This window comes from Aspergillus niger (assembly GCF_000002855.4).
Source record: "Aspergillus niger supercontig An02".
In the NCBI taxonomy this organism is placed as follows: Eukaryota; Fungi; Ascomycota; class Eurotiomycetes; order Eurotiales; family Aspergillaceae; genus Aspergillus; species Aspergillus niger.
This window is the reverse complement of record NT_166519.1, coordinates 2,469,782-2,497,587: the sequence shown is the minus strand read 5'-3', so window position 1 is coordinate 2,497,587 and position 27,806 is coordinate 2,469,782. Positions and strand designations below refer to the sequence as shown.

At 46.0% G+C, this 27,806-nt stretch overlaps 9 protein-coding genes across 9 annotated transcripts; 7 read left to right on the top strand and 2 right to left on the bottom strand.

The window, feature by feature from the left end:
- Positions 1-487: 487 nt before the first annotated feature.
- On the top strand, positions 488-1,570 carry An02g10090 (uncharacterized protein; the record flags this gene model as incomplete). The annotated part of the gene is made up of 3 exons (XM_001400100.1): positions 488-580; positions 659-963; positions 1,054-1,570. The coding sequence occupies 3 exons, from the start codon at positions 488-490 to the stop codon at positions 1,568-1,570; spliced, it is 915 nt and encodes a 304-aa protein (XP_001400137.1).
- Positions 1,571-3,199: 1,629 nt separating this feature from the next.
- An02g10080 (uncharacterized protein) lies at positions 3,200-4,667 on the top strand (the record flags this gene model as incomplete). Its single annotated transcript, XM_001400099.1, has 2 exons — positions 3,200-3,308; positions 3,373-4,667. The coding sequence occupies 2 exons, from the start codon at positions 3,200-3,202 to the stop codon at positions 4,665-4,667; spliced, it is 1,404 nt and encodes a 467-aa protein (XP_001400136.1).
- A 2,275-nt stretch (positions 4,668-6,942) lies between these two features.
- An02g10070 (hypothetical protein) lies at positions 6,943-7,477 on the bottom strand (the record flags this gene model as incomplete). The annotated part of the gene is made up of 3 exons (XM_059746548.1): positions 6,943-7,086; positions 7,184-7,261; positions 7,328-7,477. The coding sequence occupies 3 exons, from the start codon at positions 7,475-7,477 to the stop codon at positions 6,943-6,945; spliced, it is 372 nt and encodes a 123-aa protein (XP_059603460.1).
- A 1,279-nt stretch (positions 7,478-8,756) lies between these two features.
- An02g10060 (uncharacterized protein) lies at positions 8,757-12,315 on the top strand (the record flags this gene model as incomplete). Its single annotated transcript, XM_059746547.1, has 13 exons — positions 8,757-8,803; positions 8,938-9,053; positions 9,268-9,388; positions 9,499-9,615; positions 9,845-9,937; positions 10,101-10,288; positions 10,341-10,838; positions 10,898-11,133; positions 11,382-11,423; positions 11,531-11,605; positions 11,699-11,788; positions 12,221-12,229; positions 12,298-12,315. The coding sequence occupies 13 exons, from the start codon at positions 8,757-8,759 to the stop codon at positions 12,313-12,315; spliced, it is 1,650 nt and encodes a 549-aa protein (XP_059603459.1).
- A 1,048-nt stretch (positions 12,316-13,363) lies between these two features.
- On the top strand, positions 13,364-16,349 carry An02g10050 (uncharacterized protein; the record flags this gene model as incomplete). The annotated part of the gene is made up of 6 exons (XM_059746546.1): positions 13,364-13,399; positions 13,576-13,660; positions 13,734-13,870; positions 13,922-14,260; positions 14,320-14,847; positions 14,916-16,349. The coding sequence occupies 6 exons, from the start codon at positions 13,364-13,366 to the stop codon at positions 16,347-16,349; spliced, it is 2,559 nt and encodes an 852-aa protein (XP_059603458.1).
- Positions 16,350-16,821: 472 nt separating this feature from the next.
- On the top strand, positions 16,822-17,922 carry An02g10040 (uncharacterized protein; the record flags this gene model as incomplete). The annotated part of the gene is made up of 2 exons (XM_001400095.1): positions 16,822-17,203; positions 17,258-17,922. 2 exons carry the CDS (start codon positions 16,822-16,824, stop codon positions 17,920-17,922), a joined length of 1,047 nt encoding a protein of 348 aa, XP_001400132.1.
- Positions 17,923-20,507: 2,585 nt separating this feature from the next.
- Positions 20,508-21,223, top strand: An02g10030 (uncharacterized protein; the record flags this gene model as incomplete). The annotated part of the gene is made up of 2 exons (XM_059746545.1): positions 20,508-20,827; positions 20,926-21,223. 2 exons carry the CDS (start codon positions 20,508-20,510, stop codon positions 21,221-21,223), a joined length of 618 nt encoding a protein of 205 aa, XP_059603457.1.
- Positions 21,224-21,859: 636 nt separating this feature from the next.
- An02g10020 (uncharacterized protein) lies at positions 21,860-22,146 on the bottom strand (the record flags this gene model as incomplete). Its single annotated transcript, XM_059746544.1, has 2 exons — positions 21,860-21,901; positions 22,060-22,146. The coding sequence occupies 2 exons, from the start codon at positions 22,144-22,146 to the stop codon at positions 21,860-21,862; spliced, it is 129 nt and encodes a 42-aa protein (XP_059603456.1).
- A 1,757-nt stretch (positions 22,147-23,903) lies between these two features.
- An02g10010 (uncharacterized protein) lies at positions 23,904-25,901 on the top strand (the record flags this gene model as incomplete). The annotated part of the gene is given in 4 exon segments (XM_059746543.1): positions 23,904-23,955; positions 24,380-24,713; positions 24,851-25,506; positions 25,570-25,901. Coding segments are annotated over 4 exon segments (1,374 nt in total).
- Positions 25,902-27,806: the final 1,905 nt, after the last annotated feature.

The window sequence follows — 27,806 nt, the reverse complement described above, 5'->3', positions numbered from 1 at the left end:
CGATACTTTCGTTTGAGATACCACTGGGCGGGTGCCATTTTTGATTTATAGACCTGGTATATGCATAGTGCTGGCGATGACAGTCAGATGCAGGTTTTGCAAGCGAGCTAAACTATCGAATGCATGTTGAGATCCATTAGTTCTGCGGCCATGCGCCTGGTATGTCATGGCGCCGAAAGGCCACTAAGCACGCTGGATAAGCTGCGCGTAGCTCTGAGCCAACTACTAGGTAGTAACCATTTGTTACTGCGTTGAACTGGAGCCCGACCTATCAAGAAGTGCATATTACGTGCTATGAAGTAATTATGGAAAGCTTGCGTCGATAAATCATACCGCATTAGGTCGATGTGACCAGTCTGTTTGCCTCACGTGTTCACTGCTCACCCACCTCCAGTTATTTTCAACCTTCCCGTTTCAACATCAAAACTGACTCTTCGACCACCAACCATCTAGAGTTCCGACGATCTCCTACTAACCTAACGGCAAAATGGTTACTAACGACGTCGCTGGCCGACTTGAGTATCTCTGGAAGGTATTGGTGTCGGAACCTCCTAAGGAGCTGGTGGACAGCGAGAATGAAGTAAGTGATATAGTCTTGCAACGATGCGAAATAGACCGCATTCATCACGAACGATGTTACTCTGAAATGGAGGTACAGGAACCTACAGAAATAGATGCCTACGGGCCGCCAACATTGTTGCGTTCCACTGGTGTGCCAATTCTCTTTCAGCCTATGTCTACTTCAGAACTTAGCAAGTACAATATTATGGCATCAGGGCAGCCAATGGTAAGAGACTACGATCCCGCCAAAGCCGATGAAGACCCAGATCTTCAGAAATGCTCTATCCTCTCTTGGGGCTTTTATTTCTTACAATGGGTGTTTTCCGCCATGTGTCAACACGAAGTGAAGGAAAATAAGACTATAAATGGACTACTTGAGCATTGCAAGCTCCGACCGATCAGGTAAGTATGAGAAGCATTGGAAGAGTCGTCTTTTCTATCCTCTCTATCTTTTCTCTAAATTAGGTCATGAACTGATAAATTTTCTAATAGCCTTCCTGATCCATTTCTGTTAGGCTGTAACCTACATGGAGCATATCCTTCGATTCAAGATGAGTGGGAACCTAACCTTATACTCGAGCCAGATAGGGTTGATAACTGCCGAATCTATCCTCATGTTACAATCGGCCTAGCTCTGTCACATCCCGGAAAAGAGACTTCAATGCTTTACGGGGAACTTGTGGCACTTGTATCTGCTATGCGGAGTCGTGCTATTCAGCCTCAAGTTTCCGATGATGAGGATGAACAGGAGGCATTATTCAATGAAAATCGTGAAGATATCAAGTGCATGCCTCGGGAGTTTGCAAATGAGACGAGATTTCCTGTTCTGCTTCTATCGTGTCCGGGTCCCCAGCATGCTCGTTACTTCTATGCTTGTATGGATGGGACACGGATGGTGATTATTCAGTCTAAGCTTTACAGCTTTGAAAAACTGGGGACAGCGCCAATTCAGCTATTTATGAGGTTGGCAACGAGCCAGCCTTTATCCGAGGCAGGTCGAAAGGACTGAATTTATGCGAAGAACAGGTCGAAAGGACTGAATTTATGCGAAGAACAGGTCGAAAGGACTGAATTCATGCCAAGAACAGGTCGAAAGGACTGGGTTTTATCATAACAACGGGTTGTATAAACCGGAATGATCATTTAGGCCCTCTATTCAGAAGAAAATTAAATTGCTGTCTCCCTATAAACAAGTGCACCTATTCTGAAGTAACCCGCCCAAGTTCATAGTAGGTAGATAGGTTGGGGAAGGCTAGTGTCCGGGACCGTGCTCAAAGGAATGTTCAGAATACTTTCGCTGGGTGTAATAGCATCAATAATCCCCATCAAAATTCAATTGCCTTATCATGTTGTCTGATCCTGTCTTGCGCCCTTTTGACGAAACCTAGATGCATCTCCTCAGGAAAGAGGGATCTATACGGTTGAGAAGCGTACCTTGTAGTGTATGTCAATGTAACCAGTGAGCTCTCTCAGCTTCCCTCTTCGACAGGTCTCGCTGTCACGATGTACGTATCCTGAAAATGTTCTGTGGATCATAATAATACTTGCCAAGTCGACCTAAAGAAACCCTGCAGGTGGTGAGATGATATGGCGGGGAGAAGACAGCCGACCTGAGCAGAGCGCGTGAGTCTCCCGGGCGGGGAAGAGTGACACCTCTCAAAAGTTTGGCTGTCTCACTCCCCCAACCACCAGCATCAGCATCTCCCAGTTCAGCTCTTCCTCTCATCGGATTGGCTTATCTCTGACGATCTCGGCTAGTTTTCGCACCCACTTAGGTCGGGATTCTGCAGAATCCCAAGAGACTAAAGCATGCCACCGAGTCAGTGGGGAGGACGTGATTGCCTGCGATGCTTCACTTCCTTATTGATCGGCTTTACCATCCAGCCAGCTGGGTATGCCTGACCACAACCGGTGTGTGTAACCTCACGTCAATTCTTGCTTCTGTCAGTGCTGGCAATCGACGCCACCAAACCAAGGGATGTCATTCTCAATCTCTGGCAATGGTGGAAAACCGAAGAGTGGAGATCGGATCAGCTCCTCGGGTACCGGGACGGGACCAGACAATCGAGTAAACAAATCCATTGATCTTCGTGTTCTCCTGCCTCTCGACCAAATCTCCTTTCTTGTTAGTCACTGACCTCATTGGCTCTCCTAGAAGAACGATGCCCTCAGACATTACACCGCCAGCCCCTTTTCAAGTTTTAACTTTTATCACTTTACGAGTGTCCCGCTGACAATTGGTCCACCGTGAGTGGCATTCCTGCCGTCGCGTCAAGCAAGGAAGCTAGCTCACTCTGTTCCCCACGAACCATGATCTGTGCGGCGATCGGCTCCTCGTATGGGACGCCTGGACCACTGAAATTGCGACGGTGGAGCTTCCAAGGGAGCGGCCAGCCAACTATCGGAGGGATCTTCGGCGAGATTCAGCTCAGATGAGATTTGCAGCCACACACTTTCGTGCAGGACCATTCATAATGGCGACCGCCTGAATGGAGGTCGCACGGGCGAGGAGACAGGCTGCAGGGGCACACGTTCGCATTGAGGATGGTGGAATCAAACTATATAAGCTAGGCCCGCTGTGCTGGGCGCTGACGGCTCTTCTGCTTCTAATCCCTTTGTCCCACCACAATTCTTAATCATGCCGTCACCGATTCCCAAACCCCCGGGGGTGTTCCTCCTCGGCAACGTGAAGGATGTGGACGCTGCTAACCCCTGGAACTCGTTTAACAAGCTCGCGGCCAAATATCGTAAGTCTTTCAGCGTTTCTCATGCGCAGCCCAATCGCTGATGTCAGTCCGATTCGCTTCGCAGGCCCCATCTGCAAAGTTACCATCCTAGGCGTGGACATCGTCTTGATCACAGGAGCCGCCCTTCTCGAAGAAATCTGCGATGAGACGCGCTTTCAGAAATGTGTGGCTGGCCCCATCATCGAGATTCGTGAAGCAGTACACTCTAGCTTGTTCACTGCAAAGATAAACGACAAGGAAATGAGCCAGTGGGGAGTTGCTCATCGCATTATGGCGCCGCTGCTCACACCGGGGGCCGTTGACCAGGTCTTCGCGGATATGCGGGAGGTATCAACGGATCTGATCAAGAAATGGACCGCCGGTCCCCGCCAGCGCATCAACGTCACCAACGATCTGGATCGCCTAAACCATGCTGCCAACATGCTCTGCTTCTTCGACCAGCGCCTGCACTGCTTGGAAGGCCCAGAGCCGTCTCTCATCAAAGCCATGGAGAACGCCACTACAGAAGCCGTTCGTCGGTCCTCCCGACTCAAACTCGTCAACTGGCTTTTCTACCAGCGCAAATTCAATGCTTACAACAAGACTTTGCGCGACTACTCCGCCAGTTGCATGGATTACCGGCGCGCTCACCCATCCGCCAAGAAAGATATGCTATATGCTCTTATGGAGGGCAAGGATCCCGAGACCGGCGAAGGACTAAATGACGAACAAATCGTCGACGAAATCATCAACGTATTCATCGGCAGTGCGACGGCCCCCAACCTCGTCGCCTTCGGCCTATACTACCTCATGAAGAACCCACATGTGATTAAACGCGCCCGGGAGGAGATTGACGCTGTTGTCGGTGGCCCCGGCGCAAAGATCGAACACGAGCACCTCTCCCGTCTCCCTTACTGCCTTGCCATCGCCCAAGAAACCATGCGACTTGCCGCTCCAGCCCCCGGCTTCAACCGCGAAGCCATTCCCGACCAGGAAGGCCCAGTCCTACTCGCAGGCGGCGAGTACGAAGTGCCGCGCAAACAGGCTCTCATTGCAGTCCTGTACGGCGTCAACCGCGACCCCGCCGTTTTCGAAGATCCCGACGCTTTCAAGCCGGAGCGCATGATGGGCGAAGCATACGAAAGGCTACCGTCCGCGGTAAAGAAGGGCTTCGGTACCGGCAAGCGCGTTTGCATCGGCAAGAAATATGCTTGGGAATGGTCGTATTTCACCCTCGTCAGCATCCTCAAGGACGTCGAGTTCGAACTCGCTGACAAGGACTATGTCACGGATGGTGCGGGTAATAATTACAATGGCGCGTTCACCGTGAAACCGTTGGACTTCTTTGCCATTACTGGGCCCCGCCCGAGAGCAGGTTAAGCTTGTTGCTTTTTCGGTACATATAATATGCCGCATGTTTCTACTTCCTTCATATGCCTGTCTATGATATCCAGAATGCGTGATTATGTGTAATCTATGAAGTTGATCCTGAAAATTGAAATAGCCCCCGTGAGAATGGGAGGTTAATAAATGGGACTGCATGTCTTAAGTTGATAATGTCTTGGCGACTACTACTGATATATAATATCTAAATCTCGATACGCCTGTAGGACATCTCCTTCCTGGGTGATCAACTCATGAAGTTCCGATACCCATGTAATCCTTTAAAAGCAAGATTACTTTAGTAACTTAAGCTCCCTACCTCGTTATATTGTTCACGTGACTGCATAGTAATCTATGGTCTGTCCATCTTGCGACCTTCATCTTTTTAACTTCTTGATTCTTTCTTGCTCGTGCGTTTTCATATCTGAGAAATGATTGAATAATAAGTAATAACAACAATCATTACAAAGCAAAGAACAAAAAGAAAATATAACCGTTGTGGAGAGCAATATGCCCATCCTGCAAATTAGGGCGTCACTGTAGCCAAGGCACTTTACGCAATCCGCCACTCATAGGGATTAATATTACTAATCTGTAGGCTCAAATGTGGAGATACGACAATAAATGAGTAATTGTGCATTGCATATAGTGTCTTATTATCGGGCAGAAGGTAAGATAGGCTCAAGCAAGGGCTACCAGACCATGCATCAAATGAAATGATATGAGATATCTCCAGGTTCACCACATAGATCTAGACCATCCGTTAAAGATACCTATAATAACATCTAGCGCTCTAAGCGTTCACTGAAAGCAATATAGCTGCGCTTAGTCCTCGTTGACGCGTAAGATGATCGGATACACGACGCCTAATAGACAGGGATTGGTGACGATCCAGATCCTGAAGAAAGCTGCGTGCGCCACTGTAGCGTTAAGGCGCTGAGTATGGTAGTATTTCCGTTTGATGCAGTGTTCTTTTGTAACGTTCAACGGCAGTTCAAGGCTTCTGGTGTGTGTGTGTGCCCGCGCTCCAGTCGAACAAACAGACAGGGTCCTTAGATTATCATTGCATCATCAACCCGCTTTGATATCCGATCTGCCGGTGACACACTGACTATGACTGCAGCATGTAACGGGGTGGGGAAAAGCTAAGAGATCCCGGAAACTTATAGGTTCGTGCCAGCTCAGGAGATGTTGTCTAGTGAGTGGGAGGTGTATGCTGTGCGGGTAGAAGGTGCTATAAATCAGATATATATTAGCTCTAGTGCCACGTAAATGAGTTATTCATAGGAAGCAGCAAAGCTCTCAGAGCTCATCCCTGACCATTATTGGAGTTATGTGTTTCATCGGATTTATGATGGCTTGGGCTCCATATCTCTTGCAAAAACAGGCTCATCTGGCTGGGTTGGAAATGTTCGAACATTGTGTTGCTGGGTGGCACTCTTCGGCTTAGAGTTCTGATGGATGTTGGTGCTTTCGAGGATGGCTGATATTTCTTTGAGTCAATTGTGTATATCTAAGCGTGAAAGGCACCAGCTATGCAATGCCATGGAAGCTAAGAGGGACGCGCAAGCTTTGTTATATGGTGTACGGCCTCCCATTTTCCGGTCGCCTTAGTTCGGTATGATGATTATTACCATATATGGTGCTGATATTCGGGCGGTAGCTCACTTACTGACTTGAATACAGAATATCCATTCAAGCTCCAGTCATAACCGGGGTAGTGTGCTTTGAGTTCCCAGTGAGAGACATCATAGTATGACAGAATATCATCGACGGGTTGGGGGTGGAAATGTAAAAGCTTCTCACAGTCCTGTCAGCAAATAGGGACGGGTACTTGATGACGGTTAGTTTTCCTAGTCGGGTCAAGTCATTTTAATCAATGACAATGTATCTAGAGGATTCTGGGAAGTTGGGTATCTGATCGTTTTTCGGGAGCACAGGTGCCTGGGTGTTGTCAGCCTTGCTACGCCGCGTCCTCCCAACTAGAGGAATTACATAGTCAAGTCAAGCTATTACCAAGCCATCGAGATGAGAAAAAACTACTAGTCAGTAGCTGATTGTGATAATGAAACCATCACTTACTAAGCAGACATTATGTTAGCATAGCATATTTAGGTCCGTGTGAAACCATTCCAGACTATCAATCAAGCTTAGTATGCTCATCTCATCTCTCTCTCCTGTATACCCTCAATTAGCAGGGCCTACACTCATACATTATCTAGCTCCCATGTTCTCTTTTTGAGGGGCTATATGCCGTCTAAAGCTCTAGGTTTCAATTGGATTGGAGTGCGGTTGTCAAATCCAATATCAGGATCAGTGTATCGTATATGAGATGCAATGACGTAGGTGACTGATTCCTGCACGGCAGTACGACAGACACATTTTCAATCAGATCGGCTTCTTGAAGTAACCATCCCTTTGAGGATGATAGCCAATAGTCGTTAACGATTTATGTAAATTATTGATGGCGCTCAGACGAACGCACGTGCTGTAGGCCGCGGCCAGTCACTTACTATGCCATAGGGGGCCCTAGCTAACAAATGATTTGTAGGAGTCCTCTTGTAACTAGCTGCTCCCATCACGCGCTTTGCCTTCATGGATTCGTCACTCAGAGCTTCTGTTCAACAAGTAAGAGCCAGTATTCAGGGAAAACTGACATGTGACCAGGCGGATATATGCAAGCCTTGCCTAGAGATGGTCAGGGAGTGAGACCAGACCTGATTAGAATGCGCACATAATTTGAAGTATCCTTTTGGCTGCCGCCTTTGCCGTAGAGTAAGGGCGAGGTGAGCCTTTCTCAGCGACATGTCGAAAGCGCGAGTTTATACTGTATGCCACTAGTCACCTACACTAGAGCAACAACTTGAGCTGTTGCCTCTGGCCGTGAACAGGGAGTGTAAAAGTGCGAGCCAGTTAAACCTGTCAGTCCTAGTAAACTCTGGAGCTATCCTCCCCGAAACTCATTCATAGGTGAACTCGGGTGAAGCAGCTGCGCATGGGACTCAGAGGTTGCGTTATGAGGTGGCCCTAGAGATATGCAACGCAAATAGTCATTCTATCCAACCAAATAGTAGAAGGCTGGCTCGGATGTGGACAATCGTGGACGAAAAAATGAGCTGAGTGTAAGGGAGTCGTGAAGGAAGCCGGATGAACGGATCAGGATACAGTGAGAGAGCATCCTAGTGACTTGAACACGGATTCTAGTGTGTTACAGTCGATGAAGAAGGACTTTGGACGCGGTAATTCCTTCTGATCGATCGCGTTCACCAGTGTCTTGCCCTGGTCAATTGTTATTGATCTCCCTGCAGGATGTCCAAGCATGTCCTCAATTTCGGAAGGGAAGATCTTCAGGAACGGTTGGTTGGTCTAGCTAAAGGCCATTGGAAGAGCTAAAAGTGATAGGATCGCAGAAAAGTCCAATAATCAAAGAAATGCCGCTGATTGAAGTTCATAGAAGTGGAACCGAGCCGGCAGGGCAGCTGCTCGTGACTGCTGTTGCTCTGTCACGGGATCCCCTGTCTTCAACTCGCCTCTTTCCATCTTCAATACTTCCTCTTCTGTATCCTCTATCTCCTGAATCTGTTCCAAGACCTCTCGGAAACCCGCAAGTTTCTAACACCAGACATGATTCCCCAATGGGCTCCACACCTTCCGAACCCACTCGATCTTACTATGTGGTCGCACAATGGCTGGATCATCTGGCAGAGATGCTCAGCCCACTGGAGTCCAGTTTTCGGTCTGAATACGAACTGCCCTGACCTTTTATTCCACGTTAACCGACCCAGTTCCACGCCATCGACAAAAAATTCCTTTTGGAACTATGATTGGTCTTCTACAAGCTCGCCTACACATGAATAGGCTGATTGGTCACTCTGCTATGGAATCCCAGCGACATTCCAAAGCTGACGGCAGCTCAGTCCTCTCGCCGCGCTCCAAGTTTCAGAGCTTTCCCATTCACTGAACGCCTGTCCCCAGTGGACTTGCCCTTTGTGGAAACTGCAGCTACCAAGGCACGCCTCTATTAACGCTATGATAATCTGACATTATGGATTTTATCGGGAACTTCTCTGGTTGGCCAAATCCCTGATGGCGTATACTGGTCATTATCCCGGGTTGGTAACTGAACCAGGCAGGTATGATTGCCCAAACCTCGGTAAGAATACTCCGCACTCTATAGCGCTTTATATCGACGGAGTACCGGATTGTTCCGCCTAACTTGTGATCTGAGAATTGTCTCTCGGTTGTTTACACTACTGATTTCTTACAGGCACCCGAAAACGAAGTCGATAACATACAGTATTCGAAAGCTTCCCCTACCTTCCATATTATATAGGCCATACCTCCTCATTATGAAGCCGGCCGATGGCATGCCACCCGATCAAGGTATGACCTGCGATACGTAATGTTTCAAGAGTAATATTCGCTCCAATAACTCGCGTCCCAATGTCTCGTGCTATGGAGGACTCAGACACCCCATTGAGAGAAGCTCTGCAAGGATTCCCCAGGATACTAGCCATGGGTATTCTGGCTTAGATCATCAAAATCACATACTCTACCGTCCCCTCTGCCGCATATCTCGCTTACAGTATATTGTCAGGCGCTTTAGCTGGTCTGGTCGACCGTGCGTATCCGTGCATCGCGGCTGGCAAGGCCGTCAAACTGTCTCAAATCACTGCCTTGGCCCAATGTCCAGATGAGTGGGGGTTGCGCCATGAGGTGTACGTGCGACGAATGAGATGAGGGGTCTTAGTAGGCTGATCTGGACCGATCTCTATTGTCCGATAAGAGCCTTTTATTGATCATTGTTTGACCTAACCCCGATGATCAGCGGCGCCACAAAAAGCCTTGCTCGCGCCTTAGAGCCATGGTTCAATGCTTCCTGGGCACGTCTACGCAAAAGAAGGATGTGGGACATGGATCAAGGCTGCAGACTTGGAGGCGGAATGTGGGTCAAAAAACCACGGGCCAAGTACCAGCGAGCCGGATGGAAAGTAGGCCAGTCCAACCCAGACGCTTGAGAAGCATGAGCCGACGGACATAGTGAAGTGGCCGAGTAACCTGCTGCGGTGGGGATTCAAATACTTCCTTCGGCGCCTCCTCATTCCTTGGCCTTGCCCGGGATTATGTTGCACTCATTGCGAAACCTCGTAAATCCTGATGACATAACCAATCAGAATCGACGAGCGTATGGTCTACAAGCTCCGAGCACCAGACCTAATGAGCCTACGCGCTGAGTTGAATGCGTGTAAGATTCTCTATAAGCGAAGGTAGCAATATCCCATATTACCAAGAGCGCGGCACATGCTTAATGACACTTCCAGAGACAAACTATTTCCGAGCTTCTCTACCAGAGACATTATTTGGAGGAGTGGAAGTGCGAAGCCTATATCCTTAAGATTATATTCCATTGTCAACGTGAAATAATTATAGCATTGGAATCGAGGCCTTATTGACAATTTCCGACGCACAACCAACACGGCTCACAGATTCCATAATGTCCACGAAGATGCGGCCACCGTCAACAAAAGAAGACAGGAATCTCAATGATACCACTGCACAGAAGCAGGACCCTATCGAGAGGAGAAGATTACAAAATCGGCTTTCACAACGGAATCATCGTGAGTAGTTTGCAAATGTGATACTCGTGAGCAAGTCATCTAAAGTTAGCAGGGCGCAAGATCCGAGATCGCATTGCCAAGCTCCAAGAACGCGTTATTGCAAGTGAGCTGCGAGCAGCAGCCAGCTTGAACGGCTGGGACCATCCCAGCACACTCACACCGTCGCCTGTCGATCGGATGCCGCCAATTTTCGATACTGAAGGACATCCTTCACCTCCCATCCAGGATGTCTCGCCGGCTTTGGGTTCCACGTACTTCCCACAATCAAGAGTCATCTGTTCATCCTGCAGTAGCGCTTTGGGCTCAATACCAGTCCTATCCTCTCAGCCATCCTTTCCTTCCATATACGATGCCACGAATGACCTCGATACTACCTCCCCCTCATCGGCTTTGAGAAATAGTGCCTTCTATCCTCGATCGAATTCTATCAATCCCGAAATGCAGAACATGAGCAACATCTACCCCTCTATGGACTCCAATATTCCTCTCGCAGAACAGTGGAATGGTACAACCCAGTACCCAGGGTCTTCCTTTTATTACATAGCAACAGGTAAGCCGAAATGGTCGCTGAAGAATGGTTTAAATCGTCCAATACTAATTGCTCCCCAGAAGCATATCTTCCCCATATCATGCAAGCCATAAATTCCGGCTCGTCACGTCCCAAGGCAATTATTGTACTTCAACAAAACAATCATCCCCCAGGGCTGCCAGCACCCCTGCCTACATCCCAGTCATCGCCGCCTGGCGGCAGCGCGGTCGAATTGCCCGCGTCCTCGAGTCCACTGGGCATGCATGATTCGCAATGCCAATGCCAGGGCCAGAGCTTAATGACTTCGGGTGAATGGGTAAGCTCAGGGACGTCTGCGGCTACTATTTGTCCGATACACCAAATGCAGTCTGGAGACAACCTGCAGCTAATGATGCTTTGAGTGGTCTGATATATATACACGGATGTCCCATTGCCCGCATGGAATAATAGATGGAACTCAAGACCGGCACACCGAAGAACTAGCGTTTCCAATTCTCTCTTGTCTCATTGCACCGAAGCAATAATTGCGAATAGTTGATTCATCTGGTATTTTGATATAATTAGTGGCATGGTATCCACAAGTTCAGGGCGCAAAGATGTTTGCCTGTGCGCGGCAGTCGGAGTTTAGCGCCCGCTGCATTGATCTGAATGAAAGAAGCAAGTGTGCTTTCACTCTACCACAATAGCCCGATAAGAAATTTTCCACCCTGTAGGCGCCAATGAATTATATTCCCGAGACAGCCATTGCCGCTGAAGAATGCCTAAGTGTGGGCCCAAACTGGCTGAGTGTGTGTTTTTCTCAGCTTACCCTTGGCCGCAGTGGCCATTGCTGAAGAATGCTAGCTTCCCTGAGACATTTCCTACACACTACAATCAGACAGCCATGGACGCCGACAAACACCACTATAGTACATGCATCACCCATACGAGTGTATAAACGGAGCGTCGACCTCGGCCAAAGCCCGGCATACGTACGTATCTATGTTCCTGCGTAACTAACTCATTCGTCAGGTTGATCATTACTGCAACTCCAATTTTGCAAACTTCAACCCTCAGTCCTCGCTATTTGCACATCTCCAAACTTCTTCACAATCACCCCCAGCCCCAGCTGCGCCACATATTATTTCGATATTGTCCTGCCGGTCTCAGACCTAGCACATCGATACCGATAGCAATCCAATCCAAGCCATTTCACCGTCCGCTGTAACAGCCGCAACTGTTGTGCTCTGTTCTCGAAGCTCTCACGTGGACAAAATGGAGCTAGAGCATGTATTGTAACAAGGTGCCTACTCGTACTGATCTTCATGGGAAGCAAGTGGTTTGTCTCTCTTCTTTTCCGAGTGTCTTAAGTTGGGATTTCGGCTCACATTTGAATTCTTGTGGACTGGACTGGACTAATGCAGGAAGTTCATGTATGTACCGGTACTGTGGCGGTCAGGCAGGTTTGCATATAAATACATCCTTAACTATACATACTTAGTACTTGTTTTGTGCATGAAGTGTATGCATATGTAGCCGGAGCAAGGGTACTGACCTGTCTTCTGGTAGTTGCCTACTTACGTGTGTTGTTTGCTTTGTGTGGTTGTGTGTGAGTATTTTAGTGGTTGGTGCGCCTGGAGTGGATTGCGTTTTACATTATTAATGCTATTTGTAACTGCGAATATATCAAAGTTCTGTGTTTATGATCATGATATATTGAGATTCCAGCAGAACTGTCTAGGCAAGACATCTAACCATGAACATATCATGTTCGAATGTGATTTGCATACTTTATCCGAAGCAGCACTTGAATATCTATGTATTGTACTGCAAACATATAATAGGTGGAGGATTAAGTTCATAATCATCAGAGGCTTGAATATCACCGTTGGGCGAGCCTTAGGCCGCTAGCTGCGTGGATACTGATGATGGTTAGACGGACACGTCCCAGTACACATCCCCGATTTGAGCACATCCTAATAGTTGCTATTGCTAGCATTCTACTTGTCTAATGGACTCTGCAGAGAATCTACGTTTATGCTCAAGGAGCCAATGGAGGAGCACCTGGCGGTTTATTAGAGTGAACTTGGATTCTGTGATCAGGCTATATAGGGCGATGAACCAAGTAGCGGATAGTATAACTTGATGAATAAATGCAGTCATGAAAAGTAATGGATTAGTCAGTTTTTTATCTTGCTGCACCATTCAGAACTAGACGGGTTGTCCCACAGTAGATCCCTCGTCGACTCATCTCTCCTCAGCAACGAACGTGCTCAGGACCACCCAAGGACAACACGTTCGTGTGATGAATTTTTTTCCACTGTCTTGTCTTCTTAAATCATATATTTACAACTGCCAGGATTTTCCGGTGCCTGTTTCAGAAGGCGAAAGCTGTTGAGTTTGTGGGTCGAAAGTGACCCGTCTACACACAGAAAGCATAGACAGATATGGCTGGCACTTGACCAATGTAAGAAGCTCATGTATGGTCAACCAGGCTTCCAGATGCTAACGCAAATTAATCTCTCAAGCCTCTTGCAGAATAAATACGTGAATATCCTCATTTCGCCATGCCCTCTCCCTCGCCTAAGCGAAGCATCGGCCCGGTAACGATAACTACTCGTCTCGCTTTTACAGGCTGATTGGAAGGAATAATATTGTAAGGACTCAAATCAGTGCACCATTTGGTATAAAGTACTAGTGGACATCTACTGATGAGTTGATGCTTATGTGGGAGGTCCATAAACCGCGCTAATTGGGCATTACTAGAGCTTCATATCAGGGGTGGCTGAGCGAGCCCCTCATCTCCGTCGATGGCGGGCCAGAGCTCAATCAAGCTCATGCCCCCATCAAACCGTCAGGCTCCGGTAAGTAGTTCACATTGTTGGCCCCGCAGCTACCCACTACTTGTCAGTCTGGGTCTTGACACTACCAAGATAGACGGTCCGATTCCCGGACGATCCGAAGATACCCCTGAGATGAATGCGCCCAGACCTCTCCAGCAGGCGCGGCGCCGCAATCGAGTAATCCACTCATGCCTTGAATGCCGCCGGCGGAAGCTGAAATGCGATCGAACGGTAGGATAACCACTCACTCTCAACAATGCTAAGAGCTAACCGTTTACGTAGCAACCCTGTCTTGGCTGTCGCTCATCTGGCCTGCAATGTGCCTACATCGCCGCCGCAGCCCATGACGCTCAATTTCGCCAAAAGCTGGTACAAATGAAAGATGCTAAAGACGCACTGGACAGCAGCCTGACTACGAGCGGGGATACAAACTTGATCACAGAAGAAGAAGATCCTGGCTGCGGCGCCGACGACTATCTAGAGCCAACGCCGTTGGCTACCCAGGATGCCGCCTATGCTTCCGATGCCGAAGATGACACTCACGATATCGGCATCCGAGTTGGTCGGATGCGGCTGAATGAGAGGGTTGGAGGCCTTTATCGCCCAAGAATTGCAGATGAGGTATGTAATAAGAATGACATAAAGCTCCAGTTTCAGAACTTAAATATCCATGCTGCTAGTTGTCGCACTCTTTGCAGTATCTCCAAAAGCGAGAGAACCATCACACCTCTATCTCAATCATCACATCCTCTACTCTTGTTGGGTCATCAGGCGATTATATGATGCCTGGGAGATCCTTTATAGTCCCGTCGGTGAATCTGGCTCTCGGACCGACGCCCTGGGAAGAGCCGCTGGCTAAATTTGTCCCTGCTCGTCATATTGCGGACAAACTGTTAGAGCGCTATTGGGTTGCAGTGCATCCTGTTGCGCGGATTCTGCATCGCCCCACGTTTGCACAGCGGTACGAAACGCTCTGGGAACTTGTCGAGAGCGGGCATGAAGTGCCTCCATCTTTGAGCGCAATCGTCTGCGCAATCCTCTTCTCTGCAACCCTTTGTATCAATGAAGCAGGTGATCTGGTAGAAGACAATGTGCCTCGTGAAATCTTAAAATACCGTTTGCTGTCAGGCACGGAGGTTTCGCTTGGAAGAGCGCAACTGTTACAGTCAACAAGAGCGGAAACGTTGCAGGCCTTTGTGGCTTATCTGGTAAGCATGGGTAGTCAATTTCCTTTGATACAAATATGCTGATGGCTAAATGTGTTATGTTTACTCAGCTCACGATGTGCTTAGACGAAGTTTCTCGCGCCCACTCAGCGCTTGTCGGAATGGCGATTAGGTTGGCGGAATGCATGGGTCTTCATCGTGATCCTGCAGAGTATGGTTTTTCCCCAGCAGAATGCCAAACCAGACGTCTGATCTGGTTTCAAATCTGCTATCTTGATGTGAGAACGAGCGAAATTCAAGGCCCTCGGCCGTTCATCCAACCAGATGGGTTCACCACCAAGCTTCCCTTCGACCTAAGCTCGGTTGCGGTGTGGAATGATACGATATTCTCCATGATTCGGTTCGAATGCCAAGAGATGCATCGAGAATGCCTGATTCTGCGAACCAATGTCGATCGAAAGAAATTGAGTCTCACGAGCGCAATTGTAAAGCTGGAACAGTTTCGCACCAGGATGGATAATAAGTACGGACCGCTACTTTGTAGCACTTCTCCGCAACAGCCAACCCAACGTTTGGCTGCGCTAGTACTGAAGCTTCTGGAAAGCTTGCTTTATGTTTGTCTCTTGCACCGGTATATGAACAGTGTTGAGTATCAAATACCTGATCGATTGCGCCAAATTGTGCTCAGCAAGGGTACTGATGCTCTGGAAGCGGCAGTAGAGCTGGAATCTGCGCAGGATCTCCGCCCGTGGTCATGGTATAGCCGCTCCTACCACCAGTATCACACAGCCCTGTTACTTTTATGTGAGGTTTTCTTCTACCCTATGCGAAAGGAGGTCGGTCGCATTTGGCGCTGTCTGGATTTCATATTCGCAGAACCGCTATCCCAGCTCCACATTGCTCGAATATCAGAGAAGCCTACCCTTGAGGAGATAATACAGATAAGGGATCTCAAATCACGGTATCTCCTTACCCTGATAACCGAAAGAATGCGTGCATACCAGTCCAAAAAGGGTTTCAGATTGTCTTCCCAGATTCAGCGATCGAAGCTGGTTGCCCCCCATCAGGTCAGCGTCGGCTCGGATCTCAAAACCATACTGAATCGTGCACACGAAACCCCGGGGTCAACCCCTTGTATCCATGACGAATCAAGTTGTTTGAAGTCTGGTCAGGGAGCGGAAGGTAGATCGAACGATAATCTTGGGAAGACTAGTGTGTCGGCCGATGCCCTTCGAGACCCTCCACACACCTGGGTTGTTCCTTCCGCGAACTTTTCTGAAGAGCTACTGGGCAGTCAGAATTCCTTGCATGGGAGTGTTTATGGCCCCAATTCATCGATAAACGGCCCAGTTGGCGATAACACCATGCACGTACAGCCTTCAGACGTTCACGGAGCTCCGAAGGGTGCGACTGCGGAAACGCTAGAGATAGACTGGGTATGTAATTTTCTGTTCTATTCCTCACAATCTCACCATCTGATGATATCTCTGGCAGAGTTTCTGGGATACCGTATTTCCAGTCCAGATCAACGATGGGATCCTTGATATCGAGATGGGCACCAATGACATTGACAGTTTTCTGGCAAGTGAAGGGGAACTGAATTAGCGTTGAAAGGGTCGAGTGGGGAGATTAAGGCGCAAATTTGTTTATATTTCAAAACATGTCAGTTATCAGTTAAAGGATGTTGACATTTACGGCCGTACCGGCTCAAGTTGGTTGGTGGGCCGCCCTGCTACTAAGCAGTCCCTTACGGCCGTACGGTTAGCCGGGTGGAACTATAGCCCAACATGAACCTGACCAGATTAGGTGAAGGCAAGTGTTCACCAAAGCTAATGTCGGATGGAGTTGTAAATTCTGATCATCTCCAAAAAGTACGGCCGTTGATACCTCTTAACATGGTATAAAAGGGGGTCTGAATCACAGGAAACCTGGACTTCTCATCTCAGCAGACTCCGAGACAACTTAGGATTTAGCCGGTTGGCCACTATACTACCAATACAATCAACCCAAATAGAAATGCCAACTGCATTAGTCACTGGAGGCACAGGCTTCATAGCCCTTCACGTCATCAAGCTGCTCGTCGAGCAGGGACACAAAGTCCACACGACCGTGCGCAGTCTCAGAAACCCAACAAAATGCAAGCCCATCCTCGACCTACAGTTCCGATATCCGGGACAAATCTCCCTATTCGAAGCAGACCTGACGAAAGATGGTTCCTTTCTTCAGGCTATGGAGGGTTGTCACTTTGTATACCACATTGCATCGCCGTTCTTAGTCCCCTCGCAAATTAAGGATGGGCTACGCGACTGCGTGGAACCAGCTCTCAGAGGAACCAGGAACGTGCTGGAATCCGTAAATCAATGTCAGTCTGTACAGCGAGTTATATTGACATCATCAGGTAAGCCTTTCCATCTCTTTTCCCTCTCTTTGGTTGTTAATATAAGATACTTAGTGGCCGCTATGTACGGCGATTGCATCGAGATCCATTCCGTCAATAAAGGCACTCTGATGGAATCTCTATGGAACGAAACCAGCAGCGTCACCAACAACCCATACCACTATTCCAAGGTAATAGCAGAGCGCGAAGCCTGGAAGATTCACGCCGCCCAGGATCGCTGGGACCTCGTTGTCCTGAACCCAGGGTTAGTTCTCGGACCATCAATGACGCCCGAGTCCGTCTCAGGCAGCCTCTTCATGATCGAAAACATGTTCCGTGGGAATAACCGCATGGGTGTTCCGGAACTGTATTATCCTGTGGTTGATGTGCGGGATGTGGCGGAGGCGCATGTCAGGGCTGGGAATATGCCTAACGCTAATGGACGATATATTATCGCAGGGAGTGGGGAGACATTCAGCTTGTTGGAATTGGCGAATATGGCCCGTTCTGTGCACCGAGATCCGAGGGTCTTGCCTAATCGCAATTTGCCCAGAGTAATCGTTTACTTGGCTGGGCCTTTTGTAGGGGTCTCGAGGGGGTGGATTTCTCGGAACTTGGGCGTGAGGTTTAGTGTTGATAATGGGAGGAGTGTGAGGGAGTTGGGGATGGAATATCGGTCTGTGGAGGGCGCGATTAAGGATCATTATGAGGCTTGGGTGGAAAGAGAAAAGGGTCGATAATGTATTCTGCAGCCTAATTTGCAGGAGCCATGGTTGTAGTAAGCTATAATCGTGATTGATGAAAATTGGGTGATTGGAGGTCGAAATAACCTGTATTAAGAATTATCAGAACAATACATGCATCGCTCCTAGTAACCACCCGGTAGTTGAAGGAACAATAGCTCTATATAAAGTATCACCGGAGCCAGCAGCAAAGCATGTGCTGGCGCAATATAGGCCCGCATCGCTCAAAATTTCATTGACAGATCGTAATCTGGTTTTCGCTTGGTTTCAGCGCGTCAGTGCGAAGTGAGAGTTCGGTGAAGCGGGACTTCAAAGATCTCTACAGAGACATGATCCAAGTGCATATAATAAAGCTTCTTGCTAGTAGTGCATATCGCTCATTCAGTGTAGCTAGGCATCACCAAAGCCTTCGCCACCTCCGCTGCCTACGTGGTCTCCCCTCCTCAACATCTTCTCGAAGATCAAGACAGATACCAGACATACAAGGGGAGTCCTTCCCTGCCCTTTGTTTACTCTTGTCATGAAACCTCGTGTTATCTATTCACTGGTATTGTCAAAATACATAGTACTAGGCCCAAATACGAATGAGGCACATGATCGATCTCGTTTCTCTACTCAACACACAAACGCGTCCCCAAATTTCTCCTCCTCCCTTAACAGGCGATAATAAAGAAAGGCTTTTCTACTTCCACTTCTTTCAAGCTAAAAGGAACGTCAACTCTATAGTTGGATCACCAACCATTTCTGGACCCCTCCAGCTTGCTGGAGGCCTTGCCCCGCGGGGCAGGAGGAGGAGGAGGAGAAGGAGGAAGAAGAAGAGGGTGGCACAAAGTATGTATCGAAGCTATTTATCACTACTAAAAGGTTGTACCTGTCACTGACACCAGAGTTCAGCGCCACAAAAATCCTTGCAGCTGTTATGGGCTCTGGGGACAAACCCCGGCAGAATATCGTCTCTTCATGCTCGTGGCGGCAGAGGCCGCAGGCCTCATGTTAGTATTCTCTCTGTCCTGGAAACTTGACTTTGATATACTGACTATTATGAGTACTACTACCACCACCACCACCACCACCACCACCACATCCACGCCGCCGTCGCACCCCTCGCCGCAGCCGCCGTCGCTGTCCACCCAGCAGCAGCCACAGCAGCAGCCAGAGGAGGAGCAGGATGACTTTTATCACTTGGCAGATTACTTGGGAAGAATCTTAATGTGTTTGTAGTTGGACAAAGAGGTTCGAATGATAAGTGGTTCTACTCTACCACCACCACCACAAACTTCCAGCAGCAACAGCAAATAACCTCGATACTGATACCCTGTCTTTCTTGCACACAATTAGGCTGCTTATCAGAACCCTTATCAGGACCCTATTTTGCCCGGTGTGCCCGGCCATCTGATAGCAATTGGGAACGGAACCTCACTTGTTCAAACAAGAAACAAGATGTACAAAGATAACTTGTCTTCCAAGACGTCTCCTCTCATGACAAAATTTCCTTCACATAATAATTGAACCAACTTATCAATACGCTTTTGTTTGATCCCACCTGTAGCCTCTAAGTCGCGCCAGATGGGGAGGGAAGTGAGTAGCACTTCGCATTGTAAGGTTGCCCGACGGACTACCGACGTGAACGCTGCGCACTAGTAGCAAAAGGCTTCATTACCTGGGCAGTGACAGGCGGGGCATATGCAAGTCTCTTACAAATAGTGGAAGGCCAAGAGATGTACTTCTGAGAGCCAGATCCTCCAGATAGCCTCCTCAGCCCAGATCGTCAACTCCAAAGCTTGGCTTCAAATAGGGACCTCAAAACATCGCTCTCCTCTGGAAGTACCGTGACTTTGGTCCAACCTAACGAAGTGAACGCTCCCATAAGTGCTAAGCAGATTCTGGCTAAAAGAAGGATGCAGGCTAGCCTCTCATAGACATAAAGGCGTAGTCTGTAGCGTTCGCCGGGCTTCGTTTCGAGTGGATTTGTGGCAGTCTAGACCACCGAGTCGTTGACAACGATCGAGCCCATCTCACACTTTACTTCCACCGAAAGTTGAAGATGCAAGCAGGACTACCCATGACGCACACTTTGTCGACCATACGAAACACTGGGGTTAGAAGTCAGTCATTCCTTGGCCCTCAGACAGCCCATGCAAAAGCACTGCTACACCTTGAAAAACATTCTCGAATGTCAGGCCGGTCTTTACACCCGTTCCTTTGGAAAAGGGGATAGTGGGCCTGGGAAGGAACTGGGAGACCCGGAGCTCCTCTCACAAATGCAAGGGTCATAGGCACTATCTGTGGGCGCCCATCTATGTATGGCTAGCTAGCTAGTAATGCCTCCAGGCTGTCTATCGACGTGGCCTTCTTCTATTTACTGGCGATAGGTCAACGGCACATGCGCTTATCTAGCGTGAATCATTGGCCTGCTCAGTATCCTGGTCATCACCCTTGTTGCCGCAATGACCGCCAAGTTGAGGAGCAACGGGATATAGGTCATCATACCATCACGGTAACTTTGAGGTTTTTCTATCTTAAACAAAAATCATGTCCCTCACATTAACCCTCCACCTCTGGCTCACCAAACTCTCACCACAATGCAATTTCGCTACTCGACCGGCACCTCCAACCCATTTACCTTCCCCTGGGAAGCTGGCATTCCCAACACCCCATTCTGGGACACGTTCTCCTTCAGCCAAGCGGCCTGTATCTTAAAGGCCCTCCCTCCCATTGAGCTAGGAATACGACCTCGACGCGCGCTACGGCTCCTCAGCAAGCCAACCAGAGAAAATGGCCGTTATCCTCGACATCCCTCCAAGAAAAGATCAAACACGAGGAAGCCAGATACACTCTCCCAGACAACTTCCATAACGCTGATCATACCCTCTACAGACGTTTCTGGCTTGCTGTCGCCAGCGTCAGCGTAGCCTTAGGACAAACGGACAAGGCGGAGGCCGCGTATCGAACGCTCGTTACTAATAGAGAGGACAAGAATGATCTGGTGCCTGTTTTCAGCCTCTCAGGCTTTTTGATTCATTATGGTACTACGAGCAAAGTTCAAGAGGGTTTGGGATTGACTGGATCTTGTTTGGAGTGGTTGGATAAGAAGCTGGGCAGGGCATCGCCGCAGGGTATTGAGGTGATGGGGAATATTGCGGAGGCAGAGTGGAAGATGGGAAGAAGGGAAGAGGCGGAGGGGATGATCAAGGAGGCACATGAGTGTATTGATGAATTGGAGGGGACGAAGTTTGCTGTGTATGAGGATGATGAGAGGGAGTTTACGCAGGAGTGGGAGAAGGGGCTGAGGGAATAGTGCTTGTCTGGGGTCATATTGTTGATGATAGGGATGATGGATGTAGCTTGAATAAATATTGGTTCTTCCTTTCTGTAAAGGGAGAACCATATTGGTCAAGCCATGGTCATTAGCAGTAAAATCTAGTTAAGGTTGTGGGTCGTCTGTCTGACAGGCTTGGCAGTTATTGATATGGGCCACAGGTGCCTCATCCCCTTGTATCCCTTCATATTGAGACCGCGTACCAGGCTGCAAAATCACAATGCCGCTATACAGACAGTTCTAAATCCGCATCATGCTGCATTCCCGCCATAATCCTCTCTACAACTATTGTGAAGAAGCTTGCTCTGTGCAACGTGCCTACCCAATCAGGTAGTGCCCTCTCCTTTTCTTCTATTTATTTAGAAAGCATCCTTAGTAGTAATAAAGAATGAACAACTATCTGCTTTGTCTTTATCTTCTTCTTCTGTGTTTGCTTAGACTTAGCTCCGCTTGCTCCAGCACGGAGCAACTTGGTAGCATGTTCTAATGTTTCTCAGAGCGTCTTTGCTCTTCTCAAGTAACGTACCGCAGGCCGCGGAATATACTATTAAATGAATCTAGAGCGCGAGACGCGTTGTTTGTTATTATTGTTATTATTATTGTTGTTTTAGCTGTTTACGCGAGCTGCGCGTCCGGCTGTTCTTTCCGGAAAGAAAACTATTTGATATCAGTAACTGATTCTTCCTCAGAACTCCCAATCTAACTTTCTTTATACGTATCGAATACTACATTGTTAGATATCATCAGATATCGCATAGTCAACTTCCTGAACATAGTCCCACTTGTCAGTCAGTGATAATAACGTAACTACATACGCCCAGGAGAGTAATGGCGGATATTATACTGGTGGGGTTAGATTCCATGCTAGGAAGAGATCTTAGAATGGTTTTACACAGAGCCATATCTGGATTCTTAAATACTAGAGAAATTTACAATGTCAATAATTTAAAGAATAATATCAGAGAAAATGAATTGGCTGAATCAGATATCTGAAATAATAATATTCTCTGCCCGTATGGCGCCCAAACTATGAAAGCTTATATATAGACTGTAATTCTACTGTATCGCCTGTGGCAATATAGATAAAAGAGCAGTGCATCCAACCCGGTAGTCTAACTAGCAAACCAACTGCATGCAGCAGATATTGGTAAAGCCTCTGGGATTATATCCACCTTGAGTAAAAGTCAGTATCAGGGGATATATATTACAACTAATATTAGTTCTACTGATTTCTCTTGATTTAAACGTATAGTGGAGGAACTACCAGAGATCGTTGCAAACTTCAGACGCGGACCTTCCTGTTGAATGTTAAACGAATGTGATATCTCAGACGTATATAAGAGCAATGATATGAATGTTAAAGAGAAAGAGCGCGAACGACAGCGTGTCCGCCGTCGGCAGACCGAAGAATAGGCTGCTGAAATAGCAAGACTACAGCAAGAAGTGCTAGATCTCAGATAAATCCTGGACTAATCAGATCAAAACTACACTGCTTATCAACAGCAGAGCAGAACTGAGAACGAATACTACAGGAACAGTTAAACCAAGAGAGATTGACGCGTGTGCAGTACTCTGGAATACCTCTATTAGCATAAGACTTCGAGCACGGTGGACCGCATTATAGACGGCAAACAGATTTAAGCTTCTTCCAGAACACCAGCGAAGAGTAATTAAGAGGCAGTTTCTATGCTGGAAATAACTAATAAAGAAGTAAACAGATCTAAGATACATTTTACATAACAGATATATATTTTATATAAATAAAATCTTTATATTCTGATTATAGCAGGCAAGATTCTAGCCAGCCAGACAAATATAATATTAGAAAAGATTTTAATTATTTATATATTAATTCTAATTATTATTTTAATAATTATTACTCCGCTGAGAAACGTCTTCATCAGTTTAAACTTGATAATATAATAACTTTTAATCTTAAAATAACTGATATCAAATTTTTTATCTAATATATTTAAATTATTATTATCTAGAAAAACTAATATTTTATATTAAATATACTTCTATTCTATTTAAAAAGACGCGTTCTTATGTAGTATATTAAACTACCCAGAGATTCTATAGAATCAGATAGCTTATGAAGTAGAAGTATAGTATAAGAAATTAAAATAAGAATTTAAATATTAGCTAATTAAGATTTATTAAAAAATATATTAACTAAAATTCTAATCTAAGAAAACAGATAATTTTTTATTAGCTAATTATCTTATATAAAAGCTGTTCTTTCTCCGCGCAGCTGGAATATCAGATAAGAAGATCTTAAAAAATAAAATATAAAAAAATCTTAATAATAATCTTATATATCTGATATAATTACTAAAAGATAAATTTCTGAAGACTTTCAAATACCATCTACAGACTAGTAAGATAGGTGCAAAATAATAATAATAATTATATAATAAAAAAAAATTATATAAAATCTAAAAGAATAAAAACTAATATAGACAGTCACTGCGCGGATAAAGAATATACTAAGAAAGCTAATTTATCTAAAATTATTAATAAGATAAAACTATCAGGCGCTGGTGGTTATTATTATACTAATTTATTATAATTCTCACAGTCTTGCTGATACTGCGGCGGCGATTACTTTGACTAAGAATATAATAAATACAACCAACGCGATCGCCGTGTACACCTAATGAAACAAAGAGTTAAGTTGGACGATGACGAGTCTGACGCCGACTTGGAGAGTCTGTCGGAGCCCAGCTCGGACTCTGACTCCTCCGAGACGGAAAACTAGTGCTTGCAATGCGAACAGTATTATTGACTTCTCTAAGTCGCGTGTCCGTTTTCGTGGCGCGTTTTCCGTCCCATTTGAATCACGAGGAACGTGTCCAGCATCTAAAAAGAAGCGTGGCGTATACACTGGATGAAGTGTAGTAATTCAACTGGGCATGGAGTATTTAGTACTAGTAACATTTTTTAACTATATACCAGACGAAATCTTACTATAGCTTGAACTTATACTAATTATTATATTAAAAACTAACTATCTTAACAGCCTTCCCGGCGTCCTCATTACAAGTGATAACTAATAGTTATCCTATGCAAACCTGGGCGAATGCCCGATCAGACTGCAACAGAGATAACTAATTATATATATATCTAATCCAGATACTATCACCGCTACGTCCGCCGTCGTGTGCGTCGCGCAGGTGGCGGAAAACGCGAATATATCTACCAAAAAAAATAAAGGCGACGACGACGTGGATCTAGATAGTATAAAAATTTCTATAGTAATTCCTGAGTTCGGTCCTATTCTATTAACGGACGCCGATGTGTCAAACGCGTGGGGTGAGGAATATGCCTGCCGAGTACGCGTAGTATTAGATAAGTATTCGCTATTCTTCCGTCCGGAGCTGGGACATTTCAAGGGGGAAGAGATGGGGATACCATTCCATGATGAACGTGATGTCAAAGGTCTGAAGCAAAACCCTTATTCGCTGACGTACCGTGATCACGCAGCGATGGACGGTATCCTTGATCCATTGCATAAGACAGGACAGGTCGAAAAGGTTCCGCTTGATCGACTATCATCTCCTGTCTTTGTTGTATGGCAATATAACAAACCCCGTGTTATCATAGACCTGCGACGTGTCAACACTCGTATAATAATGCATATCCGTTGCCACGACAAGACGACGTCCTCAGCGCACTTGGCGGCTCCATAGTGTTTACTTCGTTAGATATTACGAAGAGGTACTTTCAGCAACCAGTCAGACGCGAGAATTGTTGGAAGACTGCTTTCACCACTCCACACCGTGGTCATGAGTAACTGACAGTTGCATCAATGGGGCTTGCGTCTTCCCCAGGGTTCTTCCAAGCAAAAATGGAATCCATTTTAAGCCGTTACTTATGGGATTTTGTGCTTGTTTATATCGACGACATTATAATCTACAGTCGGGACATAGACGAACACCTGAGACACCTAGATACTGTACTCGAGATGCTCCAAGCAAGCGGGATAATGTTGTTCTTGTCTAAGTGTCATTTCGCCTATCCGTCTGTTAAGCTGCTCGGCCACCACGTATTGCGACTTGGTATTGCTACTACAGATGACAAAGTCGCTGCTGTACGCCGGATACGTTTTCCGACTACTGTGGGTGGTCTGGAAACTGGTGTCGCGTTTTTCAACTACTATTGACGCTTCGTCGAATACTTCGCGTTGATGGCCGAGCTGTTACACAAGCTTAAAGCCTTGCGGCTGCGGGCGGGACTGAAGAAAGATTAACCACGAAAACGTTTTGTCAACCGTACACTCGTGACATCGCTATAGAATAATAACGAGTTGCGTCAGCTAGTAGTCCAAAGTATGGAAGCATGGAATACTATCCGTGCCTGTCCGATTTCTGCTCTAATACTTATATATCCTGATTTTTTGAAACTGTTTAAGTTCTATGTCGATGGGAGCAAGAAATGGGGATTCAGTATTATTATATACTAAATTAGTAGAGATAATATTAAATATCTAATTATATATCTGTCTAAGATATTATTTTTAGTAGAATAAAACTACATGGTAATAGAGCTCAAATGCACCGCGCTGATTTGGGTGTTAATAAAGCTATTCTAATATACTGATAGTATTATATTTATTATTATAATAAACCACTTCGTATTAATTAATATATTCTAAACAGCTAATAAACCACGTAGTGCATGGTTTAACAGATGGACGCTGGTGCTGTCTCTGCTACTGTGGTTGCTGTTGCCGTTGCTCCCCCTGTTGTTGTTGCTGCTGCTGCTGCTGCTGTTGCTGTGGCTGGTGATGGTGGTGCTGGTTCTGCTGCTGCTGCTGTTGCTGTGGCTGGTGATGGTGGTGCTGGTTCTACTGCTGCTGATGATAATAATAATTAGTATAATGCCACCCAATATATCAAGATAGAGAGAACTTACGTTATGGAGGTGATTCTGGTGTCTCCCTTGTCATATTACCTGATCGTATAAGTCAATTCCACGCATTATATGCTTTTCTATATAGCTAACCTGCGCTCTCAAATCTTCTATAAGAAGTGAGTATGCAACACTTCATATATATATAATAAGAAGTTCAGATGAATTATACCAGCTCCAGCACCCCCAAGTATAAACGATACTCTGGGCGGTCGTGGCCCCGGATACTATAAAATTTATATTTATTATAATACTTTTTAATATATTGATTAATATGTGGCATAGCTTATCATTAGCAACTGATGGATCTAAACATATACTCTTCTTTTCTCCTGACTATAATATCCGCCACGGCCACGGCCACCACCACGACTACCACGCCCTCCGGAAGAGATGAGGGCTCCAGATGTACGATCAGCTTGTATTATAGTTCTTGCAAGCGATATTCTTGAGAGTATAAAGATTAAACCAGTCCGAAATCTTGGTTGCTCCAACAGAGAAAGGTGGCGGATTTAAGACGTGATTGTATATAAATAAATAAAAGCGAGGTATAATGTCAAGACGAAGGGTCAAGAATATATGGATTTGATCTATCTGATCTCAAGAGAGTGGTTGGTTCGAAGAGGTGGTGGTCAGAGACCACGCAGGAAGAAAGGCGAAGGATCAGCTGACAGCTGCCTGGCTGCAGTGAATGTCTCAACATATAATAACAGTCTCAATAGAGTAAATTATCCAAACCCAGTGATCACAAGTCTCATCCATATTGGGTCTAAATTAATTATATCATCAAAGGGGTGACCTTTACACATGGCCTACTGAGTGCCTAGTAGTATTAGTTGTATGCTTCGCAGTCAATCTTGGAATTAATATAGCTAATCTGCTATATTAAGTTAGAAGTAATTAAAACGTTACCTACATTAGTAGTTAAGCACCGTTGAGGCTACGATTCGGCCTTTTTGTGCTGTGGCTTCAGGTTGGTGAAATGTGATTTAGATCAGATGATTATTCTATATAGGAAAGAGTTACTATACTCTAACGCGGACACGCTGTCTCATTTCCCAACCAGTATCTGTAACTCAGATCCTATTCTACCAGACGTCATCCGTGCCTTCCAAGAACTGCTACGCGGCGTTAATCTATATATAATAATAAAGCATCTGGCTTTTGATAAGGACTTTTAAAAGCGTTTACACAACTTAATCCCAGCCAACCAGATCTTTCGGCGGATTTATCATCGCGTAGCTAATGCAGCTGATAAAAAGTATTACTCTTTTGAGATGTACAATAATATTCTCTATAATAACTAATGTGATTTACTAAGACTGTATGTTCCCCGTGCGCTTAATAAAACAGTCTTTGAGATTTTTTATGAAGGATATGGGCATCTGGGATTAAATAAATCATACACGATGCTAGTGCGTGATTTCTTTATACTATTTATAAAAAAAACTTATACTGCTATATCCTATAATATCCCGTATATGGTCAAAGTATTCATAATACTTATAAATTATATAATTAATTATAATTAATTAAGAGTCTATTCCGATTCTTCTATATAATTATATTGGATTTTATTATTAGTCTATCTAAAAGTAACAGATATAATATAATTCTTACAACTACTAATAAGCTATTATATGCAGTT